Source organism: Magallana gigas, chromosome 5, assembly GCF_963853765.1.
Source record: "Magallana gigas chromosome 5, xbMagGiga1.1, whole genome shotgun sequence".
In the NCBI taxonomy this organism is placed as follows: Eukaryota; Metazoa; Mollusca; class Bivalvia; order Ostreida; family Ostreidae; genus Magallana; species Magallana gigas.
Window position 1 is genome coordinate 22,790,006 of NC_088857.1, and position 11,936 is coordinate 22,801,941.

Below are 11,936 nucleotides of genomic sequence, written 5' to 3' on the forward strand. Positions count from 1 at the left end.
GAGCAAGCGGATGCATTTTGAACAAACCATAAGAATCTGCGCTCGGCCCAACGGTCATAACGTTTACATATAAAGCTGACGTTAATTTTATATAAATATTTATCTTAAAATATCGCAATAGGTATCGTTATAAATAATACAGATATAAATCGGCGCGAAACGTCTCAGCGCGAAAGGTCTTTAGGAGCGAATCGTCTCGGTGTGAATCGTCAATAGGAGCGAAACGTCCCGTTACCGCTCCCAAATGACTGACAGGAAGTTGCGATAATCATGGCAGCGATGGCAGAAGAGAACGAAGATGTGGATCTTACTCAAGAACAAACAGAAAAATTACTGCATTTTCAGGTGTGCCAAGCAAAATTTCAATTCAAAATGTTTTTATGATTCATACATGTTTATATCAGGACAATCGACTGTATTTTAAAGACAAGACTGGTCCTTGAGTAAGTGATTTGATTGTACATCATCAGAGACATAAATAACATGTTATTTATGTCTCTGACATCATGTAGTACATGTAAGTCACTAGTTGTGCTACGTCAGTTTACTTACATTGTATGTATTTTATACAGAAAATTGAAAATATAATGTTAAAGGGGTAATTTATCGCTAAAAATTACCCCACATGTTTGTTGTTTACAAAAGTCAATATACATTCTACAATCTGTAAGAGCTAAAAAGGAGTCAGTTCATCATATGCTATTAGAGCAAATAGATCCAGATATATAACGTTAGTCCTAGCACAGGAAACATGGCTCCGACCGGACACTGGATCAGACACCTGTATTGGAGGATCAGCAGGCCTGAAGACACAGCAGCATTACAACAGGACCTAGACAGCCTCCAAACTGGGAGAGAAAATGGTTGATGGAGTTTTAAAGGGGCATGGTCACAATTTTGGTAAAAAATTATTTTTCCGATGTTATTGTTAACAATGCTTCAGTGAGGCATTCTTAATTAGCAGCTAAAATTTGAGTGTCATTTGTTGAGTCATAAGCAAGTTACAGAGCTTACAATTCTTTGCTATGTAAACATTTTGTTTACATTTTGAACGTTGAAGAGAAAATTCCTGTTTTCGACCTAAAATAAATGTTTTAAACATTAGGAACTGTTTATTTATGCTTTTAAGCATTTTAAAAAATAAATAAGAAGATAGATATATCAGGTTGAAAAAGATTTTTTTGTGGTATATTGAACATATGTAAACAAAAACAGGGCACAAGCCTTGTTTACATGACAAAGACTTGTGGGCACTGTATTTTGCTTATAACTTTACAACCGACTTAAAAATTTTGGGTAATCATTACAAATGCATTCCTAAAGCATTGCAATAATAAAAACAGAAAAATCATGACCATGCCCCTTTAACGGAAAGAACCTTTAATCCTGACAAGTGCAAAGTCATCCACATCTTTCAGGATAGCTATAGCATACACAACCATGTATTGAACCTTACCAGCAAAGCTAAGTACCTGGGAGTAACCATTAACAACAACCTTGACCACCACATAGACCAGGTGTGCAAGAGAGCAAACTCCACCACAACCTTTCTTCGGAGGAATTATTCTACCATCTTGTCGTTGGAAAACCAAGGATATGTTTTATACATTAATATTCAGCCTCCAGGTGGAATATGCTTTTGCAGTGTGGGAACCCTCTACCCAGAGCAACATCAACAAACTGTAAAGTGTACAGCGCCAGGCTGCAAAATATGTGCTGGCCAACTAGCAGACTACCAGCAGCATTTCATCAATGATTCAACAGCTGGGATGGGAACCACTACAACAAGTACGGTACACAAGCAGAAAAAGCAGTGTTGATGTACAAGATCTAGCACTTTCTTGTTCCATTTCATCTTCACCATTCTGCCATTCTGTCTGTGCTACTATTAGAGGCCATCAACACCAAATACAGGTTCCTTATGCCAGAATAGAGACATTCAAAGGATTCTTCTTTCCATCTGGGATTTTCGTATGGAACACGTTACCATCCTGTGTCACAGAGGCTCAGTCCCTTGATGTTCAAGTCAAGACTAACAGACATGAGTTAACATTAAGTGACAGTGCCCCTCTTTTTAGTCCATTTTTAAACTTTAAATATAGGACCACCTGTTGTGCTTGCATCCCTTTTAAAACAGAACCTGATATCCATTATCAAGGATGCTGAAAAATATATCTTAGTTATTACTGGCCCTAACTTCATCAAACTTGCATGGATAGTGCGTCTTATGATACTGATGCACCTGACAGGGATGAATGCTGAATCTGACCCATAGGTTTGGGATGCTGGATGAGATTAAGTTTTATGGAAAAGGTGACATATTTTATAGATAATAGCTTGAATAGTTGATTTAACTATAATCTAAATAAATCACAGAGGTAGCTTCAGATACAGAGCCTGATCTCCGTTATGAAAGATGCTCAAAAAATCTCCTACCTCACTGAAACCTGCTTAATGTATGTGTTTGTTGTTAAATGATATAATATGCTTCCTATGATATAGTATTGTATGATATATGATACACTGTTGTTTTATATGATAAAATATTATATCATTATTATATTGTAAAAAGTTATATGATACCATGATATTGTATTTTTTTAGAACATTTTAATATGATTTTGTATCATTATATTATTATATCACATAAAATTGTATTATATGATATTGTAATATATAATATGGTATCATATGATATTGTACATATATTGAAAAATACTTTATGTTTATCTCTGTTGGTCATTTTTATCAGGATTTGACTGGCATTGAAGATATTGACAGATGCAAAGACATCCTACGAGAACATAACTGGGATATAGAGGTACCCTTCCCCCTCCCCCTTAAAACAATTAGATAAAGATGTGTTTCTCTGGATCAGTTTCTTTGAATTGATTCTGCCTTTGTGTGCTATCTATTAAAAAGTTACTGTAACATATTTGTTAAGATTAGATTTAAAATAGCCACATAACAATTAGGAAATTCCTGAATTAATTATGCTTTTCTCTTAATTTTCTTTAAAGATGGATATTTTATGGGTTGTTGTAGATTGCAGTACAGGACACATTTAATAAGAGAGAAGGAGCACCAAATGTTTTTAATCAACCTGAGGCAGTGAATAATGAACCCAGAGAACCATCAATGAATTTACAACCAACAGACCAGAGGTATAACTAAAGTACAATGATGATATCATACATGGATTGTAATTAACTTTCTTCTTTTCTTTTTAGCATCTCATTATAATTCATGTTAAAAATTTACTAAAGGGGCACAGGTACCAGATATTTTATAGTTCTTTTATTAATTAACATACCTATTTTGAGCCCCATCATTTCCTCCATTACTGATGTTTGTAGGTAATATGTGTTAGATTAAATTCTTATCATGTAGATCTAAACTGCTTACTTTCAAAGATGAAATCATTGAGCATTATATATTAAATATATGAATTGGGATGATATGAATGTAGTTGTATTGACTTTGTTTTGTAGGGTGTTCACAGTGGCTCGACCTCCACCACAGGGCATTTACCAGTGGTTGTACCATGTGATCATCTTTCCATTTCGCTTTGTGTACTCTACATTATTAGATCTTGTTAGGTTTACTAGTAAGTATCACACACAGGATATATATTTGATTTATTAATGACTAGATTTTTCTCTGATTAATGTACATAAGTTTATAATTTCATATTTGTTGTACTTGTATGAGTTTTGCAATTTTACCAAATAGAGTCAGTATTTTGAATTAGATATTACAATTAATTTTTGGTGAAGTGTTTAAGGAGTCTCGGGGGAGAATGTTTCAAGCATGCAATTTCCTTAAATTTTTTTTCCAGAGAAAGGTCAACTTATGAGTAAACTATGTGCAAAATATAAAGTAAATTGACTGTGTCTTGCCAGGCATTTTACAGAGAGAATTGTATAGAATAAAAGGATGTTTACGAATCAAATGTAATTTTTTTTGTAATAGATAAACAAATAACTTTCCACTCACACAGAACATGATATGATCGCACATATTTTTTATTTCGCAAATTATATTTTCAATCTTAATCATTGACCCTGCAATAAATAATGCATGACGTTCATTTTTCTCAATTGTTACCTCAAAGTCTCAACTGACGTCATCGAAAGACGTTGACTCTGATGTGAATAACATGAAGCTTGAATAAGCGGCAAAATGATCAAATACCTCTGAGACTGAGGATTCATTTCTCTAAAAATATTTTTATGATAATTCATTTTTTTTTAAAATAAAAAATGTTACATGATAACCTGTATATTTGACCATTTTTTTTCTGTATTTGCGTTTTACACACTACTTAGTAAATATGGGCAATACCCTGCGCAGAGGGCGCAAAATTTTAAACCGGTTACTGACCTTAACTGTATTGAAGAACTAGGTTACACAATATGTCTGTTGGTACTGGTAATACAAATGGGTAATACATTGACATTGTATAACATTTTATCTTTCAGTTCGATTAATTCGACCAGACCCTAGAAGAAGTAAGTTAATATCCATTAATATCCGTAATTAATATCCATTAATATCCATAGCTGTATCTTATATAGAAAGATTCTGGTCTAGTATTATTATCATTAGTCTGTTTATATTTACATGCATTTATATCAATTAACTGCTCTTCATGATCAATTTGTAAAAAAAAAAAAGATCATCAAAAACTTGGATACAATGAAACAATGATCGTTAATCAAGTGCATCATTTATCAAAGGTATTTTGCTAAGTTTAACAAGGCTACAGTGTATAAATCCTGCCTTTGAAAACTACTGCTGTATGAAAAGAAATGTACATGATTAATTCTGTAAATATTTTGATTTTTTTTCCCCTTGAATTTTCCTTTAAAGATGTAACAGATCCACTCGGAGATGTAACAAGGTTCATTAACAGTTATGAGGAGACATTAGGTACAACACACCCTACCTTCTACCAAGGCTCCTATAGTCAGGTAACTCATAACCCTCACAGCTAGCTATCTTTGTACCATGCTTGTTTGTTAGACTTACCTCACTACCATTAGAGATTGGATCAAATGGGCATTTTGATAAGTAATGTTTAAAAGGTTTAGAGGTTGAATAACGTAGAAGCCTCATTTGATCAATTTTATAACATGAAAGAATTTAGACTAAACTTGAAATGAAAGTGAATGAATTTGTCTTATGTGAAATCATAAATGAATATGTGTATTCATATTGAATGTTGAAATTTTTTAGGCTCTTAATGATGCCAAAAGGGAGTTAAGGTTCTTATGTGTATACCTTCATGGTGATGATCATCAAGACACAGGTGACTTCTGTAGGTAAGTAAGGCTCACTTGGTGACGAGGGCAAGGTCTGTAGCTCTGATTACAATGTAATCATTCTCAGTAACCTTGATTAATTTCGAAGAACTTCAAGATAACTTACATTGATCATGATTAGAGCAGAGAGCAAGAACTGTAATCATGATTACCAAAAATTATTAAATTATTAATATGATAGTTTAGTATTATGATTTGTTAGCCATATGATTGAATTTGCGTTGATCAAGGTAAAAACAGAAAGTATTATTCATAACTCTGATAATTTGATGAATTGCAGTGGACAACCAGTAAACTTGGATTAATTATGATTAGAGGAGAACCAGTAACTTTGATAATAATGAATTAAACTTATGTTAATCACGATATTAAGAGCAAAGTAGTCGTTTAACCTTGATTACAACCAATGAAATTTTATTTTATCTTGATAGGAGATGTTTTGTATTAAACTAATGACATTTTTAGCTCACCTGAGCTGAAAGCTCAAGTGAACATTTCTGATCACATTTTATTTGTCATCTATCTGTCCGCCTGTCCATAAACTTTTCACATTTTCAACATCTTCTCAAGAACTACTGGGCCAATGTCAACCAAAGGGATTCAAAGTTGTGAAAATTAAGAATCATGCCCGTTTTTAAGGGAAGATATTTAGGAATCATTGAAAAATTTTGAGCAATTTTCAAAATCTTCCTCTCAGGAACCATTTGCCCAGGAAAGCTGAAACTTGTGTGGAAGCATCCTTAGGTAGTGTAGATTCAAAATTGTGAAAATCATGACCCCCATGGGTAGGGTAGGGCCACATTGGAGGGTCTAATTTTTACATTCAAATATATAGAGTAATATATAGAGTAAATCTTTGAAAATCTTCTTCTCAGAATCTTATCAGTCAGGAAATCTGAAACTTGTGTGGGTGTCCTCAGGTAATGTAGATTCAAAGTTGTGAAAATCATGACCCCTGGGGATAGGGGGGCCACAGTATGGGGGTTGAATTTTTACAAAGAAATATAAAGTAAATCTTTTAGAAATCGACCTCTTGGAAACTAATCAGCCAGGAAAGCTGAAACTTGTGTGGAAGGGAAAAAAGGGACTTGATTATAAGCATAAAAATTTCTAAGGGAAATTGGATTTTTATTTAAACAGGATCTACTGAATGTATCATGCTAAATTGTATAGATATTTTGTATTATGACTCCATTAAACTGATTTTATTATGCCTATTGTTGCTCAGGTGAGCAATGTGTCCCATGAGCCTCTTGTTTAAAATTCAGTTTTATTATTCTTATAGAAACACATTAGGTAATCAAGACCTCATTGATTTCATCAACACAAGAATGCTTTTTTGGGCATGTAATACAAACAGTCCAGAAGGATTCAGAGGTAAGAAAACGTCTACATTTAGGTTTAGAAATAACTCTTTGATATTGGAGAAATCTGTTACATCTTGGAATTTTTTTTCAGTGTCAAGGGCATTGAAAGAAAACACTTATCCATTTTTGGCACTGATTGTCCTACGACAAAACAAAATGACAGTAGTAGCACGTATAGAGGGGCCTATAGGTAAGCAAAGAAATAAACAAAATTAATAAGGGTTAAACACACAGTGGGTTCCGCAATATTCCTCGAGTACCAATTTTCGTGGATTTCGCTGTCGAATTGATCCAAAGAAATAAAAATGTTTATTGGAGTACAATTTCTAATTTTAATTGGTTAAAAAGAAAAAAAAACCATAAAGTGCTTTTAATGAGAATTTCCATCCGTCATACATGTACTTGATAAGTTAAAAATTATGAGTTTTGAGATTTCTGAGATATTCTTCAGGGCCTGGAGAACTCATAGAAAAATTAGAAAGAATCTTGCAGGATAACGAGGCATCCTTAATAGCTGCACGTGCTGAAAGGTAAAAGACATGATAACAGGTTATTTGTAAAAAACATGTTTGAAACTGCACTTTCAGCAAGTCAATTTGAATTGAGTGTTTCATAAGCATGCATTGGTTATCAATGCAAATTTGTGAGAAATTATTTTTCTGTAAAAAATTAAATATTTTTGTGATATTATTTTAAATTATGAAATATATTTGATAAATTTTAAGTTGAAAAAAAATTGGTCCATAGCTTTCTTTTTTTCTCCATAAAATTTTGACAACCTTTGAACTATGCAAAAGAAAGACTTGTAATTGTTGACCTTAGATTAGTAAAGGTCATTTGTCATGTTCAAGATCAAATTGATTAGAAGAAGTATGGTTAAGATTTAAAATGGATGTCTTAAATGATTTTGTTACAGGGAAGAAAGAGATTTCACTCAGACGTTGAGGAGAGAACAAGATGCAGCATATTTAGAATCCTTGAAAGCTGACCAAGAAAAGGTAAAGTGATGACTTTAAAATTTACTTATTTTATGGTACATAATAGTTTCTTTATGATATAATAATTTTTCATGTTACACATACTTTACTGCTGTCATGATGGTTTCTTCTTCATAAAACTTATCATGTTTAAATGCATATCAATAGGAAAGGAAAAGGAGAGAAGAGCAAGATAAAATTGACCAAGAAAAACAAAGATTAGTGGATGAGGAAAACAAAAGAAAAGAAATGATACAGGTAATTTTTAGCTCACCAAGACGAAGACGGAGGAGCTTATGCTTTACCCCTGGCGTCGGCGTCCTGACCTGGTTAAAGTTTTTATTACTTGAATGCTGAATCTAAGCTATAGGTTTCAGATGCTGGAGGAGGTTAAGGTTTTTAGAGCTGGTTAAAGGTCATAGAGCTGGTGCCCTCTGATGATTTTATCTTAGTTATTACTGGTCCTTGCATGGATGGTGGGTCTTATGATACTGATGCACCATATTCCCGAGCCTTGGCTTGTAAATATGCCAGATGTTGATTTCATGAAAGATGGAACAGGAGAAGTGAAGAACCTGAATAGGTTTTTATAGCAGTGTTTTGTTTTTGTTTAAATGCCCACAGGGAGAGTTTCTATCTGCCCCTGGGTGGAGGATGGGAAGTTGTTTTAAATAAACCATGTCTACTAGCCACTTTGTTTTAGTTTATCTATGAAAACATATACCAATACACATAAAACCTATCTTGAAAGTTGACAACTATGGGAAAATTATTTTCTATCAGAATCTTGCACCTTTTGAATATCAGGCCATGCACTCTATTATGATCTTTAAGGTTTTCGCTAAATTAAAATTATAGGTTTCATAGTCCTTTTTGTAAGATTTCAGGCAGGGAGATGGTCATAATTACAATATAATAATTTTTGTACTCCAGAATGAAACTTAATTGAATGCATGTACATGTATGAGATTCCTCAGCAAGTTTGTGTATGGCCTATGGTACTCAAATGACCATTAAGACCTATTGCCCTCTTGTTTTTTATTTTTTTTTGGGGGGGGGGGGTGGGGAAGGGGGGGGGGGGGAAGGTAATTTTACTATGTAAATAATAAGTTTGGAATTTCCAGAGGGGGTCCTGATCCACCCCCACCTCCTAGATCTGTGCTTGTATATATGTATTATTACTGGAATGCAAGATGAAAAAATTAAGATTCCTCATCTCGCCGTTTATTTTTAGGAAAGAGAAAGAATGAAGGAAGAATTAAAGATTGAAATCCCAGAGGAGCCTGCAGTAGATGACCCAGATGTAGTACGAATCGTTCTGAAGTTACCTCACGGATCAAGGATTGAAAGAAGATTTCTGAAAAACCAATCATTAAAGGTGATGCCTTATAAAAAAAGACCCCATTATGGTTTCTTTATGATATATCTGGTCAAGATGTGCATGCTACTGTTAAAGTGGTTATTTACGCATGGGGGGAATTTACACTAGTTACATGGTAAGCTTAAAACCGTGTAAAATATCCCTGTGCGAATGGTAAGAATGGAAAAAAAATCAAAACTTGTGTATGGTAAATCATGCATCTGCATATTTAATACCCATGCGTATTGTTTGACTCCAGAAAATGTGTACTATACCACCAGTGTAAATAACAACTTTTACAGTACTATCAACTTTTACAGTACTATAAATGCAGTATTGTGTATTGATTTCAATATTTACTTTGTATTTCAGTTTTTATATTATTTCGCATTCTGTCATGAGGACTGTCCGGATGACTTTCATGTAGTGACAAATTTCCCCCGAAGGACTGTCCCCTGTGAACCCTCAAAGAACGGCCCAGATCCCCCTTCCTTTGAAGAGGCGGGGCTAGGCAAAAATGAAATGCTTTTTGTACAAGATAATGAGGCATGATATTCACAGGATATACATTTGGAATAACACTATGGCTCCAAAAAGGAAAAGTTTCAAAACGAAGGCTATGTAAAATGCAGGCGTTTACCAAGAAATTTGGTAGAAAGAGAAGAAAAAAAAGCAAGGGAAGATTCTATTATGTTATGTATGTTATTGATCAGAAAATTGTCGTTTATTTTTTGACCAGAATGTTGTTCCTCTTTATAACCAAATACAAATGTAGTAAGAAGTACGTGTTGCCAAGTCAATGAGCAACCTAGATGTTCCTCTTTTTTCTATTTATATTTTATAATTTTTTTTCCTTATGTTCAAAGGGTACTGTGGAAATTGATATCTTAAGGAAATCTTTTAGAATAAATTAGTTTGATTTATTTAAAAAACCTGAAGAAATGTCCAATACCTAATTACAATAACTACTACATGTCCTCTGGAGGGCCTTTCAGCCCTTTGTTAATTGTATGATCAGGTCATTTCATTTTTCTTAAAAACCATGGAATAGTACATGAAGTGTTCTTTATACTTGAACTACATAGTTACATACTGTGGAATTGATTAAATTTCTGGGGACCAATGTTTTTGAATTGTCAGTATGTTAAAAGTTTATTCACTGAGTGAATAAGTTTTGTGGATTCACTTTCATGTATGAAAAATACAGACTGTGTTTAATAATCAATAATTTGTTGGGGTGAGTTTACATAACACATCCATGGCAAAATGAGCTCCCATGAATTCTAATAATTCCACAGTATGTACAATATAATGACATGGTAAAAGTCAAACAGAAAGTATTTTTACATTGTATTTCCAGGGGAGCAATACTGAAAGTCCTACTCTTAAAACTAAGTTGCTGCATTCTAGTTTTACATTCAAATTATTGTGCCTGATTGGTCAAATTTATGCCATATATATTTGACTCTTAGTTAAGGTCAGACGACACGTTCCTTGAGAATCTTTTTTGTATTTCCTCGTAATAAAGAAATAAAAAATATTAATTTTATAATTACTTTAAAAATGATTAAAATTTACTTGGATTTGGATTTATGTCTCGATGGTCGAGTGGTTAGAACCGTGGCTGCTCGCTGTATATGTTCTAGAGGTTGTGTGTTCAAAGCCCCGCCCCGGCGGAGATATAGTTCTTATATAGTGAATTTCGCTGTGCTGTAGATGTATTTATTTTTATATCAGCAATTCAAGTGTATTTTCAAGAAGATTATAAAGGAAATTGCATACTCTAGTATTTTGCAGAAATGCCTGGTAAGTTCCCCTAATTTTTTGCAAGAAAGCTTGTCAAAGTAGTAGTAAACCATTAACAAATTCCTGGAAAAAGTTATCTAAAATTGAGGGACGTGTCGTCTGACCTTAAAATAGAATGCTGTTTTAATAAATTCACTGCCAAATTATATTTTGAAAACATTGAGATGCTTTAGTGGTAAATTTATTAATATTATATAGAAAGCATACTCAAATGTTACGGTGATTAAGATGGTTATATAGTTAATAATGTGTTTTTGTATGTTATTAACTTATTCAATAAACTTCAGACTCTTGAACAATGCACAATACTGAATGATGTTTATGAAATTGTCATCAAATAAAAATTACAACATATGATAACGCATATATCTCAAAATAGTCCCAAAAGGATCATAAAATGACATCACTATACTGTTATGTCATCTGCATTTGGTCAGTGTTTGTATGAAAGTCTTTATTTTTTATCTAGTCAACTTTTTTTTATCTCACCTGAGCTGAAAGCTGAAGTGAGCTTTTCTGATTACTTTTTGTCTGGTGTCCGTCTGTCTGTCTGTCCGTCCGTCTGTCTGTCTGTAAACTTTTTTACATTTTCAACTTCTTCTCCAGAACCACTGGACCAATTTCAACCAAACTTGGCACATAGCATCATTTGGTGAAAGGGATTCAATTTTCTTAAAATGAAGGGGCACACTTTCTTTCAAGGGGAGATAATTAGGATTAATTGAAAATTTGTTGATATTTTTCAAAAATTTTCTTCTCAGAAACCATTTGGTCAGAAAAGCTGAAACTTGTGTGGAAGCATCCTCAAAGGGTGTAGATTCAAGTTAAATCTTGGTTCCAATGAGTAGGCTTGGGCTACAGTGGGGGGGGGGGGGTGTGTCAAATTTACATAGTTACATATCAGGTTAAATTTTAAAAACCTTATCGAAAACCATTTTGCCAGAAAAGTTGATGAAACCTATGTGGAAGCATTTGATTTACCATCAGCTGTTTGGGTCAGAGTTTGTCAGTATGGAATTGTTGCTCAATTGAGCGATGTGGCCCTTGGGCCTCTTGTTTTACCAGGCTTTCTTCTTTATATGCATTCAAAATTCAAAACAGA

The 11,936-nt window shown here is 33.5% G+C and overlaps 1 protein-coding gene across 2 annotated transcripts; it reads left to right on the plus strand.

Moving 5' to 3' along the window:
* Positions 1–201: 201 nt before the first annotated feature.
* On the plus strand, positions 202–11,124 carry LOC105324082 (FAS-associated factor 2). 2 transcript variants are annotated; one of them, XM_034478580.2, is made up of 14 exons: positions 202–345; positions 2,753–2,821; positions 3,046–3,164; positions 3,492–3,607; positions 4,482–4,511; positions 4,873–4,973; positions 5,239–5,324; positions 6,610–6,701; positions 6,783–6,881; positions 7,143–7,221; positions 7,608–7,689; positions 7,837–7,926; positions 8,903–9,046; positions 9,401–11,121. In XM_034478580.2, exons 1-14 carry the CDS (start codon positions 271–273, stop codon positions 9,578–9,580), a joined length of 1,362 nt encoding a protein of 453 aa, XP_034334471.2. In that variant the 5' UTR covers positions 202–270; the 3' UTR covers positions 9,581–11,121. The 2 variants fall into 2 exon arrangements, with proteins under 2 accessions (XP_034334471.2, XP_065941575.1); XM_066085503.1 differs by lacking the exon at positions 202–345 and adding an exon at positions 1,838–2,313 and having other exon boundaries at positions 9,401–11,124.
* Positions 11,125–11,936: the final 812 nt, after the last annotated feature.

Excerpts from the sequence above, each read along its gene's own strand:
- LOC105324082 (XM_034478580.2), top strand. The coding sequence starts at position 271 with ATGGCAGCGATGGCAGAAGAGAACGAAGATGTGGATCTTACTCAAGAA. Across the intron at positions 4,512-4,872 it reads TCGACCAGACCCTAGAAGAA|ATGTAACAGATCCACTCGGA; the intron begins GTAAGTTAATAT and ends TTTCCTTTAAAG. Across the intron at positions 5,325-6,609 it reads GACACAGGTGACTTCTGTAG|AAACACATTAGGTAATCAAG; the intron begins GTAAGTAAGGCT and ends TTATTCTTATAG.